At 42.8% G+C, this 16,360-nt stretch overlaps 1 protein-coding gene across 1 annotated transcript; it reads left to right on the top strand.

The window, feature by feature from the left end:
- Nucleotides 1–7,180: 7,180 nt before the first annotated feature.
- LOC127763772 (glycine-rich cell wall structural protein 1-like) lies at nt 7,181–8,124 on the top strand. Its single transcript, XM_052288563.1, has one exon. It carries the CDS (start codon nt 7,202–7,204, stop codon nt 7,856–7,858), a length of 657 nt encoding a protein of 218 aa, XP_052144523.1. The 5' UTR covers nt 7,181–7,201; the 3' UTR covers nt 7,859–8,124.
- The last annotated feature ends 8,236 nt before the right edge of the window (nt 8,125–16,360 follow it).

The following is a 16,360-nucleotide window of genomic DNA, read 5'->3' as shown; positions in this document are numbered from 1 at the left end:
AGCCTGTGGGAGATTCATGGTAGAGGTGCGAGGGAGGTGCTCCACGCCGCGGCGACTGCACAGGATGTCCAGGGACGGACATGGACGCAAGGTGGAGCACGGCGGCGATCAACGGAATTTGATCGGTGGATCGAACACTTCAGGCGGCGGTCTGAACCGTTCGATGGCTGTTTTCAACAGGGAGACGACCAGACGTGGTGCTCGGGTTGATGGCGGCGGAAGCGATTGGCGATCCAATCGGTGGGTCAGACACTTCGGGCGGGTGGCTCGAACTTTCCGGTGAGCTACTCTCAACAGGGAGACATGTGGCCACACGCTCGGGGTTGATTGAAGCTGGAGGCGATCGACGTTCTCGGTCGGTGGAATCGAACACTCTGGACGGGGGTGGCCTAGGCCTTTTGATGAGTTGCGTTCGACAGGGAGACGGCTAGATGTAGCACTCGGGTCGTTCGGCGGCTGTGAAGGCGGCATGGATTTGTCGGCTTCGGCTCGCGACTGGATTGACGGGTGGTCAATGAGAAGTCGGAGCGGGTGGATCCTTTTTTTTTGCGCTGATGGAGAGGTGTTGACGATGAGGTGGTGAGCGATTGATTGCTACAACGGCAATGTACAAGCGACATGCATGTGTATCAAATTGAGGGCGATCAAACTGGCAAATTGGGTCGAACGGATCGTGTAAACTTTATTTGAACCGCGGTGATGCAGGAGGTCGTGGAGTGTACGGGATGCTCGAAGAGGTTAGGGCCGTGGCGGTGTGCGCGTTTTCGGCGGCGGAGACCGTGAGCTGTGTCGAAGGTGGCAGGCTCAGTTGGAGCTGTGATCATGTGGGACTCGTTTTTTGGTTGTGTGCAGCAAAGGGGTGGATACGACTCGGTCGGGGAATTCCACATAGATACACACACAAAGGATGAGCAGGAAGCCCAGAGTCGGACACGGTGGAGGCGAAGTAGGACTTGGAAATATATTGAAGTCTGTCTTGGCAAGCCAATACATCAACCAGGAGGATATCCACGGGATTGCAAGATTGCAATCGTGCAAATTATCAAAGCAAAAGGAGATCGATCGGAATTGGATTTCTTGGTGGCGATGATTAATTTGCGGCGTCAGACAGCGGCAGGAACACGTGGCTTGGTGCGGTCAGCGTGCAGGTGCTAGCGGAACTTGACGCGGGCTGTCTCCAGCAATAGGAGACGGCGGGCCTCGGTTTCTTCGGTGGAGGCAGTCTGGCAGTGGCTTCTGTTGGAGCAGGAGCGCGGCGGTGCGACGCGGCAGTCGGCACGCGTGCGTGAGGAAGCAGCGGTAGCAATCTGAACGAGGAGTTTTCAGTTGTGGCTTGTTTCCTTTTGGCCGTGTTTTGACTGGTTGACCGCTGAAAAAGGTTTCTTGTGCTTGGAGGCCGAGTCAAGTTGACTGTGTGCTCAGGTGGTGACACGAGGTTGCAGTTCCTGGGTGCACTGATCTGTGCTTTGGCTGGTTTGCGTATGTAGACTGAGCAGGCTGCATGCAACATTAACAATGCATAGGAATTTGGTCAGGTCAACACTGTAGCGTCTTAGTGATATATGCTACAGGTTCAATGTGGCCATGCTATATATGTATGGGAATTTCTGCATGCAACTAGGCAAAGTGGCGCGTTAAGTCAAAGGTGTGTGACTCGCTAGAAGCATCAAGTAAATCGAAGTTCCCGGCAACAGCGGGTGAAAATCGTTGAGAACGTCAACGTGTCTGTTTGGCAGTACATGATATATCCATGATCTGCATGGTTTGCATGATGGGGATATATGGAATCTGCGTCACTGAAGAGAAAGAGCGAATGCTATGGTGATAATTTCTTCAGGAGATTCAAGACAACGGTGATTTTCTCAAATTATCAAGTTTAGTCTACGGATGCGGGAGAGCGTGGATGTTGGATTTATTAGCTCGGTTCATAAGATGACAAGGAAAAAAATGTTCTCTTCAAGTCTGGTGAGTTTGATTTATCTATTTGGTGATGACATCGGTTATCTGGCCATGGATTAGATCAAGTCAAATTTAAGATGGTAGATGGAGTTGAACATGGTCTTTGAGGAGTCTATGATGTGACAGCTAGGAAGGAATCCAATTTCGCTTGGCAAGACGACTGTGGTGATATGAGAGAAGGTGGAGCACTGTTGCAGGTGGAGTCAAGAGGAAAAAATTACAGGGATAGTGGGGGTCTCTTGTTACGGTGAGCCTGGTGAAGGTTCGTCGGGGCAACTCGGCTTGAGCGGCGGAAAAGGATCAACTCAAGTCCGGGTGCACGACGGTTCGAGCAAGTAACGAATTCAGGTTGGCGTGGCATATTCGCCAAGGTGGAGTTTGTTAGAGTTTGTGTCGACTATGTGTACGTAGTCGGTTACAGTTTAGGATTTAGAGTTGTGATAGGTATTAGGACTAAAGTATGAGTCGGACCCTATCCTAGGATCTCTCATAAATAGAGGGGCATGCATATTGTAACCGCATGGCGACATAGCATAGCGAGAGGGAGCGGCTGCCGGCAGTGACTGGCCGTGAGTCGTTATAACTCTGATACGTTGTAATATATTGGATCGGGGAGGAGCGCCCGTAATCAGTGCCCCGGGGATGTAGGCTTCGGCTGAACCTCATTAACAAATATCGTGCCTCAGTGTCATCATCATATTTTGATCTCCTATGGTGTTTGTTCCGCGTTTGGTTTCCCATGGTGATTTGGGGCCGGTTTTATAACAGGAGATTCCCCTCCACATCGGTGACAGTTGTGTCCTGAGTGCTCTTCATGAGGATGCGTGAGCCTTGCCAAAGTTCATCCGATTGAAGCAACTTGACAAGCCACATTGTGGGAGATGGCGTGCCCCCGTGCTTTCCCTAGCCCTCGCGTTTTCCGTGCAATTTTGTTTCAATGTGACCAAGGAGAGCAGAGGCGGCGACCGGAGTTGAGAGAAACAACGACCGTTGTGCAGAGAGGCAACCGGAGGGATTCACCGAGAGGTCATCGTCATGGCCCAATCTGCGCTGCCGAGCTCCCCTACCATCACCCAGACCACCGCTCTTAGGCAGATCTGCTGTCGAGGTTGATGCTCCGAGCAAATCGGACCCACCGGAGAGCTTGTTGACTGCCACCCTGATTCATGCCGCGTCACCTTAATCCGTCGCCGTGAGCTTGTCTTCATCTGATCTGTGAGCGCCACCGGAGAACTCAGATGGTCCACCCTATACGAGTCATGCCGCCTCGATCCGCTGCTCCCAATTCGATCTATGCCGGAGAAGCTTGCCGGCTAAGGTGAGAGGGAGAGCGGCACCGGTTGAGGGGGCAGAAGAGCGGCACCAACAGAGAGGGGAGGGGAAGCCAGTGGAGGAGAGATGGAAGAGCAGTGCGCAGAGAGAGGAGGAGGGAGTGACGGACATGACGAGGGGAGGGGAATTTTATATTCCTTTTCTGATTTTTTGGGTGTTTAGTGTAAATATTAGACTTCTCAGTAAACTAAAAAAATATTAGGACTTAAATAGAAAATGGTAGACACTCACCCGCAAAATTGAAGTAACAACTTACCACTTTGCACAATGGGATACGAAGAGTGGTATCAGATTATATGATATCTCTCCTCTGAGGCCCTCCTGTAGTGTCTTCATGTAGCGATGAAAACGGTTCAGAAAGTTTAAGTTTCTGGATCTATTTTCGGAAATGGAAAGTATCAGCTGAAATTTTTTTTCTGAAAGTTTGGGAAACAAAAACAAATTCAGAATTTTTTTCTCAAAAACAAATACATAAAGCCCGCTATTCGTTGGAAATTTTTTGGAAACGAATTTGGATTTTTTTAATTGAAATAGAAACGAAATTATTTTTCGTATACGACTGATTAGTTTCAGCTTTCTCTTCTAAATTTTCAGATTTGTACTGAAGGTGGTTTGTTCAATGGACACTGGACTCTTTAGATATAATTTTCTTTTGCCAAATAACTATTTTTTATTATTAGGATATGCCATACTACTTACAGCTATAGATGAATATAGTTTTCATTCTCATGAAAAGTTAAGTGTACAACTTAGTTATATTATTAATTGATAAAAGTTAGAAATTTTGTTTTTTAGTTGTTTTAGAAAAAAAAAATATCTACATCTCTTCATTGATTTGAGAAGAATAGTTGGAGAGGTTTTTATATTCTGATAAATGTCCATTACCGTATTCACTTTGTTTGTATTCGGTAATATTCGATGATGTTTTCATATCAAAGTTTTCTATCCTGATTTCAAAAAAAAAATGTGGAAACGAAAACTGTAGATGTATGTCTGTTTCTGATCCATTTTCATCCCTAGTGTTAGATTACTATGAGTACCTAGAACCCTTGCCTTGTCAGGATCTGTCTCCAAAGGATGACAACTGATCCTAGACCCTAAGATAGTTTATTTTTCTATAATTTATTTTTGGAGTTTCTCTTCAGCTTTTCAGATTCAATGAATAAATATGGTTAAAACTTTCACCAAATTGTAGGGATTCACTTCACTACTAGCCCCTCTTATGACAACTTGATTGGTCACATAAGCTGCAAACATGAGTTTTGCTTGCGGAATTGCAGATTGGTATCTAGTTTGCTATACTTTAGTCAGAATAATGTTTCTTAAATATTGTGGATTGCAGATTGAGAGGGACACCTATTCAAGTTATTGTGGATGACATGAAGCTATTTATAGTAATGGTGTTATTTTTCTTTAATTATTAGACGGGAATTCCTTTTTCATTAGTTATGAAAGCCAAAAAAAAAAACATACTATCATTGGTCGCTGTGCTTATCCCTATTGATTATAACAGTCTAGACAACGGAACGTGCCAAAAAAAAAAAGCCAAAAAGTCAATTCACAACATTTCTGTTTTTGAAACAGTCATAAAACAATTAAAAAATAGAAAAAATGGTAGCATATATTACAAATTTCACAATAACAAACAGATTTATTTATACCATTCATAACTAAAACTTTTAACTCGCTGTTTGTGTGGCAGTGTTGAGATCCGATCTTTCGACTATTGGTATGAAGCAGATTCAGTCTATTTGGCTCAAAGTCTGAACCTAGCTACTTTAGTGCAATTTTAGCGGCATGGCACAGTATTGGCCTTATATTCTTAGAACCGTGTACTCAGATTAAGTTCTCTATGGAACCACGCGTAATAATATGTACTATGGATCCATTCGGTAGAGATTCAACTCCAAAATTTAGCTTCAAGAGTTGGGTCTGTAATAAAGTTGTGGAGAGTTTTAAACCAACCTAAACCCAGGTCCATCTCTCTAATTTATTTGGTGAGAACGCTCTACTCAGCTCCACTCCTATTTTAGGTGAAGTTGAAATTGTTTGGTCTGAGTTCCAACCTCAGGAGAGGTGAATTTGAAACTGTAGCAAACAGGCCCTATAATGCAAATGGATCAATCAATTATGATATCGAGAGATGCTTGAAACACGTTCGCTTAGCTGTCACACCTGCAAATTAACGCAAAGCAACTAACCAAAGCCGCAGAAAAGCAAATCTGGAGGCATGGAAATGAGCTGCAAAGTTCATGTGAACCTTTGCATACAGATAATTCGATCAAAGTACGTGTGAATGGTTGAATTCTTGTTTTCTAAAGATCTCTCAAAGCAACATATTCTTTATATAACTGAACGTGACATGGAACGAAATCGTTATGTGCACACCGAACTTATTTATATGCTACTATATTCAATATCTATGTTGACATTTTCTTAATAAAAAAAGTCAAATTTGTCAATATTTACTCTATAAATTCCAATTTTAGAATGTAATATTTAGAGTAGTCATTGCATAGGAGAAATGTCACAGAGGGCATGTATAAAGGTAGAGTCCGATATGATCTCTTAGTTAATAGTACATATTATTTAGAGACTATGCTGCTACAACAGTTAAGACAACAAGAACTCTTATAATCATTAATGCACCAAAATATTTTTTTTACTACCCTTCTTTCCTTTTCTCCACCCTCGTGTAATAAAATTTCATTTAATAAATGTTCGACTTTGAGCTCTTGTCATGTGTAGCAACTATGCTTTTCTTTCCTCTCCTCTCTCTCTTCCATATCATCAAATTTACTTGCATGGCAACAAAAAGAGACCGCTATTACACACAGTTATACATGCCCTAAAATGGTCGATCGCCCAATTTCCTTAAAAGGAAAATACAAGTGCTTGCTTTTATTTTACTCACTCCATCCACAAATATAATATTAAGGATTCTAAGGTTTGAATTTTTTTCATAAGAAACACAAAACAAGTGTAAACACTCACAAACGCGAGCGCGCACACACCTCTTATGAATACACGCACTCTACCGCTATGAGCACCTATAAGAGACTAGCCGGCATATATTGAAATTGACGAAACCGTCATAGGTGTTTCGTTGTCAAGTTTTTACAGATATATAGTCAAATTTTGTCCACACATATAAGAGATTCTAAGTAGTACACCACATATTAACTCGTGGATATCATTAATTGCACGGGTAACCTTCTTTAATCATGTGTCTAACACTACCAATCAAAACCTATCCACTGTCTTTTGAGGGGTACAAAATTGTGTTCCTATCTGGCTTAAATTGTTTAACGATCTTGGAATCCCTTATATTTATGAACAAAGAGAGTAACACACAAGTAAAAATGGAAACCTACATAAATCAAGAGAGATGAGATGAGGGAGATACCAACAGACTTGCACCAGATGGTGGAAAAAAAACAATTGAAATCAGGTTAAAAAAAATATTTTGACACTTATTTTTTGTAGCAAAACCGAATTATAAGCCAAGTCTGCCCAGCGTGCATAGCTTATGAAAGTTTAAGCTAAACCCTTTAATTTGTACATCCCTTGTTACTGTTCTTAATCTCAATGAGAGTATATCTACTGTCAATTTGTCATGGAAATTTTTTTGTAATTTCACCAATATGATGGAGACTGGCCAACTTATAATCTCAGAAATATTATGGTATATATATGTTTAAAATTTCATGTTTTTACTCTTTTTTAGCTTTGATTCATAAGGCTAAACAAGTACACCAAACAGTTTTCTTGGTCATGTGGTACTCTTTATTTCTCGACAAGGGCTAATGTGCGGCACAGCTCACTTCAGTCACTTTTCCTGAATATATATAGACATGGTAGTGCCATCAATCAGCTCCGTGCAATTGCATAATAATACAGGCGGTTCCCCATGGCTACTTCCACACCCTGCAGACTGGCCATCTCAGTTATACTATTATGCTGCTTCTCACTTCTCCCTCTTGCGCACGCGCGGCTCCTCCTTTCCGACAAAAACACCCTCAATGATAGCAAGGCCTTCTCCATCAAAGGTGGCGATGGCGCAGGAGGTGGGCGGGGTTTTGGTGTGAGTATTAGCCATGGAGGACACGACACATCAATTGGTATAGGCGGTGGCTTTGGAGGTGGAGCCGGCACTACACGTGGTGGTGGCGCAAGTGTGGGTGGTGGGGCAGGTGGAGGTGTTGGCATAGATGTGGGTCATGGTGGGGTGGATGTAGGGATTGGTGGGGGAGGAGGTGCCACGGTTAACGGTGGTGGTGTTCACGCAGGAGGAGGAGGAGGTGGCGGTGTTGGTGTCCACATAGGTCGTGGTGGAGTGAGTATAAGCACAGGGGGTGGTGGTGGTGCTGGTGGAGGTGAAAGTGCGGGAAGTAGTGGAGGCGGATTTGGTGGAGGAAATGGAGTTGGACGTGCTGGGAATGCAGTTGGAGGCGGCGGGGGTTCTGGTAGTGTAATTGGCAGTAGTGGAAGCGGAGGAGGTAGCGGGGTTGGATCAACAAGTTCTGCAATAGGAGGTGGCTCTGGAAGTGGTGGTGGGCAGGGTTAAGAATTTGCTCTGATCAATTATATAGGATATTTAATTATAATCTACTAATTATGAAATAACCCTCTCCGCTGAATACTATATAGGTGAAAACATAGTTTCGAATCCGACCAGGTGTGAGCATGTACTGTTATATGCCATATTTGGTATTTTGCACATTTGATGTGCCTAGTAATGTGTCGGTTATGAAGTCAAACCGGCATCTTATATTGCATTATAATTGTATGTTGATCAAACTAGCATACAAGCAGTGTTTACTAATGCTTTAATTATAGTATGGTTGGAGAATGAGTGGATCCAAGATAAGATTAGAGGGAAGACTCATTTCCTTCTTTCTTCTCCAATCCCCCTACTCTTTTTCCTCTCCCTCTTCTTCCCCCTCCCCTCTTTTCTTCTATCAATGGTGATCCAACAGGGTAAGAGGCCGGGACTCGAGTCCTCCAGTGCACATGTTGGTCCATCTCTGGTCGGAAAGGTTTACGAGGAAGTCAATTATTTTTATGCAAATTAACGTGTATCTCGACGGAAACCCTATTCTTTTGGCAAGTGAAATCTTGCTTTGTACAAATCGGTGGGCCTCATAGAAGTCGCCACACTAACTGAAATGATGAAAAAAAACTTAAAATTACCACATTAATTTGACAAATAGAATTTCCCACAATAATCTAATTATAAAGAATAAATCATAAAAAAATTGTTCATGCCCATATTATAATCTCATTTGTAATATTTTCATTATTTTTACTTTGACTGGTTACTTTTATTTAACGCCGATGAGCCCATGCGGTGGATCCGCCAATGATCTCGCATCAAATAAGACGAACCCAAGCGGTGGATCCACCAATGATCCTAGCATCAAATAAAGATGATTTGAGAGAGTCATTCCAAAATCAAAACAAATACTATATTAGTTTTTTGGAATATCAACATCTTAACTATTGCAAAATATAAAACGATACTATTGAGTAACCATAACATTATGAAACCAGCCTAGAAACATTATAAAACCATGTGTTTGACAATATAACAAAAGGACACGAACCAAAGCCGAGTGGTTCTAAGGTCAACATAGGAACTAGCTAGAGGGAGGCATTACAAAGTGATGAAAGGGTAGGGCCATTGAGGTCCAGGGATATTTCATGGTTTGGTTGGTTCTAATGTGTTCATTTATCACTGTTAGATTATACGGTAGTTAAAATTATATTAGAATATAATTGATTTGTATCATGCTCTTCCTTATCTATAAGAAAGATCCTTCCTTATCTCTACCCATATAACCTTTATATCATCCCCGAGAGCGGAGGCTCAATACAACAAGTCCAGTTATGCAGTAATATTCTCTCCATGTATCATTGAACAATAACAACTATCAACTACAATCGATCCTATTAGGCTGCGTTTGATAGGATGGGTTGGGAACCCATCCCCTCCGCACGGAAAATGGAGCAGTCTATTAGCGCACGATTAATTAGGTATTAGCTAATTTTTTTCAAAAATAGATTAATTTGATTTTTAAGCAACTTTCATAAAGAAACTTTTTGCAAAAAAAAAAACGTACCGTTTAGCAGTTTGAAAAGCGTGCGTGTGGAAAACGAGGGAGAAAGGTTGGGAACCTTGAGGTTAGTACAACCATGAGAAAATAGCTGCATGGACTCCATTTTGCATCGCTTCATCTCAACCCCCATACTTAACGTTCGGGAACGAATCATGGAAAGTTTGAGAAGGAGGAAGTGAAAGAAAATTGACAGATCGATATTTGGTGATTTATAAAAAAAAATCAATTAATGAAATATGATTTGGTGGTCAAACTATTGAAACTAGACATGCATCAGTGACTTTTCAAATACTCAGAAAAAAAATGGTATCCATTCATTAAATGTGCATTTTTTTTCTCAATATGGAGAACCCCCTCTCTCCTCGTGATCCCGACTGCACTGCACCGAGTGCTAGGCCTCCTCCGTGCTCGCCGCCTGCAATGGGTTGTTCCTCCTCGCTGTCACGCCATCGCTACTGTTTTGTGGAGATGATGAGGGACTACACGGCCAGCTGGCAAGAAAACTTGGCAGAGAGAGTAGGGTAGAGAAGGGGAGAGAGAGAGGTGTGTATGACATGTGGGCCTTACTTTATTTTTTATTTTTTTATGACTAGGATACCACTTGGACACCACGTCAGCGAATACTACTGTCAATATTGTCAGAAGAGTCAAATTACACTGATTTTAATAGTTGAGAATTAATGATATTTGGTATTACGATTGAGAGATACGAATAAAATTGGACTATTTGAGAAAAATCAAAGTGAACTTATTCCTAACACAGCCGTCTCTTGTTTAATTAACGTGAGCCTGCTTGGAAGGCCTATAAATGACCCAAAACATGTGTAAATTACATGCATATATTAGTTTCGAATAAGTTCACTTTGACTCCCTTAAATAGTGGTCGAATCTAATTTATACCCTTGAACCACAATACCAGATATCTTCATCCCCTAATTATTAAAACCGGTGCAATTTGACTCCCTAGGTGGTTTTGGAGGGCGGTTTTACTGACGTTACGCCTACGTGAAGGTATTGATTGGGTCTTTGTTCAACGTGGCGTTGATGTGGTGCTTATGTGGTATTAGAATTAAAAAAATATGTATGGGACCCACTTGTCATTCACATAAAAAATATTGCGGAACCGCTGACATGTGGGTCCCGCATGTCATCCCCTTTTCTTCCATTCTTCCTCTTCCTCCTCTCTATCCCTTATCTCCCCCCCCCCCCCCGCCCGCCTCTCTCTTCAAGTGGAGCGGAGATGCGACGAAGTCATTGAAGCGGCGACGGCGACGGGCAAGCAGAGACGGGCACGGAGGGGGAGCCCCAATCTTTTCTGCTACTACCGCCATTGCAGCTCCTAGCCGGGCACCGCCTGCGATTCCGTGTCGGCCACTGCCTCCCTACCCCCGCCATGGCGCGCGAGTGAGGAGGACGAGAGAAGAACAGAAGAGAACAAGACAAGACAAGAGAAAGGGATGTATCCCCGCGACGGCGGCGAGCGGCGGAGACATGGGCGTGGTGGGGAGCAAAGATGGCGGCATCCGGCGGTGGAGAGCGGCGTGACGGCATCCGGCGGTTGAGACGGCGGTGGGGAGTGGCTCATCATCGACCATCCCTATAGTCGACGCCCTTGGATCTGGTCCGCGGTGGATCAAGTGCCACCTAGCTGGGAACATCATCGCCCTTGCTGTCGCCTGGAGCACATCGCCATTACCACCTTCGCATCCATCTTCACCCACACGGTGAAGTAGCCGAAAAAGGGGGAAGAAGGACCCCATCACCACGAAGTGTGCCGCTGCCACTCCGCCGTCGCCAAGGTCAAACGGGAAAGAAAGAAAGAGAAGGGAGAAAGAGCGAGAGGGAGGAGGAAGAAGGGGTGAAGACAGATGAGATGACATGTGGGGCCTACATGTCAGTGGGTCCACAATAATTTTTTTATGAATTACAAATTCCCAAATATTTTTTTAAATTTTAATGCCACATAAGCACTACATCAACGCCACGTGGAACGAAGACCTAGTAAATACCGCCACGTAGGCGCCACGCCAGTGAAAACGCTCTCCAAAATCACTAGAGGAGTCAAATTGCACCGGTTTTAATAGTTGGGGTGAAAATATCCGGTATTGTGGTTTAAGGATGCGAATTAGATTCGACCACTTGAGTGAAAATGAACTTATTTCTATTAGTTTTCCCTGTTGGACCCAAATTCTCGCTTGGATAGGCCGTAACACATTAATTTTACACGTGTTTTCGGCCCAATCCGAAAGAAAACGAGTGTGGCCTATAAGAGAAATCCCGATCCACACATGAGAATGGACCAGGATTGAGGCCCATTCAAACGAGCAAACCGGCCGGGCGAGACGTCTAGTGTTTGTTCAGTTCATTTTGAAGTTTAAGTAAAATTGCAGTTTGCACAATGCCAAATGTTAGCAGTTTCACTTTGCACAACACTTAAAGAAAACAAGTTTGACTTTTACAAATTACAACGGCACAACCAAAGTTTTAAGTCCTTTGCATTCTTCAGGCTCTAATATTTAATTGCATCACAGATATGCACTACACATTCATAATATAGTTTTTTTTATAATAAGTTTTTCCTTAATTTAGTAGGAATAACCAAATATTAAACCTTTTGCAAGACATACTCGTGCCGTCCATCCAATAGGCGACACGACCATGTCGCCCATAGAACGGGCGACACTAGACGATCATGGGTGTTGTTGCCCTATGGAATGTCGGAATGGTGACGTGGGGCGAATCTCCGTGTTCAAAACTGAACTTTAAAAATACTGTGTAGTTTACCCCTGGGTGGTTTCTAGCCTGTTTTTTTTTCTTTTTTGCAATTAATCAATGGGGATCTGCAATTACAGAGAAGAAATGGCGTTGAGTTATTTAATTTGTTGATGTATTTCGTTGTGCAATCGCAAAATACAATGATAGAGACACAGTTGAAGTGCACATTTGCATATCACAGAGGAAGAAGATTGGAAGTGACATTACAAAATTCTAAATACAGATCATGCAAAATACAACTTTCTAGATTGTTTCAACAAGACCGAAGTTCCAAATTTCTTGCTTTGTCTACAAGAGTACGCTCAAATTATACACTGGGTACCAAAAAGATGTTCCAAATATGAGACAAATGATCGTGTGGTTTGTAGCAAATACACTGCTCACTAGACAGCCTACACTTGTGAAAAGATGTTCCAAACATGAGATAAATGATCGTGTGGTTGTAGCAAATACACTACTGCTCTCCTGACACTGACACAGCCTACACTTGGGGGAGATGTAACAAATCAGTTGATGATATCTCTACATAATGGTGTGAGTATAGACGGTCATCCTCTGCATATTACCTACTATCCTAGACAGGCACAATAACAATTAAAGGCTGCAAACTGAACCTTCCTGGATGCAGATCACTTCATATATCATGCCATACTGTGAAGTTTCAAAATTTTCAGGTGTCCTGCCTTCTCAAGCTCTACTTGCATCCTTGGCAGCAACATTGGGAAGGTGACACACAAGACTAGTTGGTAGTCATCAGAAGTGTACCCATTTCCTGTGCAGTAATTATCCATGTCATGAGTAGTTGCATTCCTGTAGGAGTTCAGAAAGCAAGTGATTCCCTTCCTGGAATCATTTTCTTTCCACATGAACAGTTCCTCGAGCAAACTATTCCCTTGCAATTTGTTGTACCAATCAAGGGCATAAGGCAAAGCTTGGAGTATCTTGTTGTGCGCGGTTGGTTTATCTTCAGGCAACACTTTGGTGATTTGTTTATACATCTTCATGAAAAAGGCTTCTCTGTTTTCCAGAGGGACGAGGCAGGCATGTGTGTAAATGGCATACTTCATATCAATAGCCGTAGCCCGTGATGTCATTAAACGTAGGAGGTGCATCACATCTTCCGGTATATCCTTGCTGTTTTGTTGGAACACTGTTTCCATAAATATCTCGTGGACCTCCTTGTAGTTTTGAAATATCATGGTGTCCTCCTTCTTACAAAGATCAACTCCTTTGAACTCTGCTCTCCCATTTTTGACAAAAATATCTGATTTGGTAATCTTCTTGAGACATTGCTCATCTTCGTGGACGAAATACACTTCTGCAAGAATTGTTCGCAACAGGAGCTTGGCTTCTTCAGTCAAGTAGTTATATCTTATATGTTCCCCTTTAACTTTACGGTTCTCGCCAATAAGCTTTTTGTTTTTGTGCATCATTGGTGTTATCGCCGTGTATTGGGCGAGGGTAAATGTTTTAGCACTCGGTTTACCCATGGTGTTGCTGCCTAAATCAGAAATGCGACAGTCATAAGCAAATGTGAGGCAAATCCAGCTGTAAGACTTGAAATTTTGCGACATGATATGCATATTACATCAATATTGTGAAATTTTAGCAATCGAATCCACTGATTTCAATCCTAATTGCTGTCAAGATTAAGCATGCACGTTGTTGCATTAACATATTCGCATATATCCATATATAATTTTGACTGGTTTTGGAAATGTATCCATTGCACATACTAGTAATTAATATGCTTAGTGAACTTAATAGTTGTTTATTGTGACTGATTACTCTTATTTTTTTTCATTGCCATGCAAGATATTGTTCCTAGTCCTAATGTCCTGTCTATCTCCATTCTTCTAATCCCCCTCCACATCGTTAATTGACACGGGAGTTTAATTCTATGAATATCACACTGGTTGTGGATGAATGGGGTGCATAAATCAAGATATGTAGAACCTAAAATTAGTACTACAGATGTAGTACTAATGAAGAAAAAAAAGGTTAGCTTAATCTAATTAAAGCAAACAGTTGTATGGAGTACTACATCCGAAAGCAACAATTGATTGAACCTCTGTTATGTCAGTATCTGTAAACCTTTACAGCTTAAAACAAAGGAGAGGGGAGGTGGGGACAAAAAAAAAAGCCCAAATATATAATTGATGGATGCTATTTCGAAAGGAATCTGTTGAAACCGCCTGCGATTTGTTGGAATTGAAGTCTTAATCACACTAACTAAATTAACTAAATTAGGCTATTAACCAGCACAAAATTTGGCCCTTTTTATGCTAAAATCAAAAGAAACCAAGCTCCAATCAAAAAAAAAAAAAAACAAACCTAGAAAGTACATAGGGTAACAGATGGGGCAGAAGCTTAGATCTTGTGGGGGGCAAACCTGGCTGATACTTGATACTTGACGGAGGAGGATTCGCTCCCGGAGGAGGCGGCGGCCGCGGCGAATGCTCACACAAGAGCAGATTTGTTCTTAAAAAGGAAAAAAAAAAAGAAGAGCATTTTCCAAGTGGAAATGGAGGTGAGATAGGTCATAGGTCATTATTACGTCATATATGCCCGTGTTTCAGGAGGTTTTCATTTTTTTCCCCGACAGTGACTGCACTGAGCATCTGATTTGTGGGACCGATGTACTGACAAAGTACCGCGTGATTCGGAACATTCCCAGTCATTGTCTTCCCGCGTGTGTTTCAGATAGGGGAAAAAAAGTTTAAAAAAGAAGTTAGGGGAAAATGACTGCGGGCCCAACCTGAGATTGTGGATTTCGAAAGCAGGCCTAATAGTCGGGCCCATTTAGTGATAATGGGCCGGCTAAACCAGGCCCATTTGGAAATAGCCGAGCAGGCAAAGTAAGCAAGTCAATGAAAGCAATGAACTAACCGCTCTGGCAGGGGGCGTTGCTGCGGTGGCACGCAGCGATCGAGGCCCCGTCGACGTCGAAGGCATCGGAGACGACGACGACCTGGTCCGTCCCTCCCCGTCCACGGAAGGAAGGAAGGATGCCGATTGCCTTGCCGGCCGGCCGGCGCCGTCGTCGTCGTCGATCATCCGTGCCACGCCGCCGCGCGCTCCTGCTCCAGGCTCCAGCCTCCAGGTCCAGGCAAGCAAAGAAAACTCGTCCTGATCGAGGCACGCTGCCCCTCCTGCTCCAGGCAGGCACGTACGTACGAGTAGCGATCATCATCAGGACGAGAACTCTCACTCGATCGACATGTTGCCACGCGCGCGCGCGACGCCGCACGCATGGACCATCCATCAGCTGTGGGCACCGATGATGGTGGTGCCCAAGCATGGCTAGCTGCTGCATATGGATTACTGCTCATGCGACTATGCGATCGAGAGGAAGAGAAGAGCATACAGATGATTAGTTTGTATTGTATTCTGTACCACTAGTCGTTTCTAGCTATAGCTACCAGCCGCTCAGCGACGTCCTCTTCAATCCGACAAGGTAAACATATAATAATGTAACTAATTACGTTGAACATTTCAAAGTCGTACGTCGTCTCCTTTGTAGTATATATTTATCTTTTTAAGGCGCAATTTTCCGCTTTAACCATCACCATAGTTTTTGAATTTTCATTTAATTTGATCATTATCCATTAATGTTCCAACCAAAATGGCATTTCTTAATTATTATCTCATTCATTAGGCCACTCCCAAATCCCAATGCTAGTTTTCATTGTACTCCGTCTTTCCAAAAATGCTAGACTTTTGTGCTAGTTACCTCGCGAGGAAACTAATTAATCACTACCGAGAATTCACTTAATTGTGCTAGTACGCCACGCGAGGAAGCTAATAATCAGAAAAATGATGCGCGAGTTACCAGAGACCGAGAGAGCTTTCTTTCGGTTGTCGGTTTCTTCTATTGTACTTAGGTCCAGGTATTGACACAGCCAGAATTTATACCCTGTGAGTTCAAATACCATTCCAATATATAATAGTAAGGTTATTTTTTGTAAATTTAATAGACTTACATGTAAAAAAAAAAAGAGACTCACAAGGGTGTTTGTAAAAAAATGTGGAGTCAGCTGATCCCACAATATTGTATATGGCTCTATCACTGGGTCTAGCTATTACCTGTCCAATATGTGAATGAATCTTGGGACACATCCAACGGCCCAAAAAAACATAAATCGGGGAAAAAAATCACACGACTTACAGCAAAA

Source organism: Oryza glaberrima, chromosome 2 (genome assembly GCF_000147395.1).
Source record: "Oryza glaberrima chromosome 2, OglaRS2, whole genome shotgun sequence".
In the NCBI taxonomy this organism is placed as follows: domain Eukaryota; kingdom Viridiplantae; phylum Streptophyta; class Magnoliopsida; order Poales; family Poaceae; genus Oryza; species Oryza glaberrima.
This window is presented reverse-complemented; position numbering and strand designations above follow the sequence as displayed.

Bases quoted from the DNA above. Each gene is read 5' to 3' on its own strand.
- LOC127763772 (XM_052288563.1), top strand. From the start codon at position 7,202: ATGGCTACTTCCACACCCTGCAGACTGGCCATCTCAGTTATACTATTA.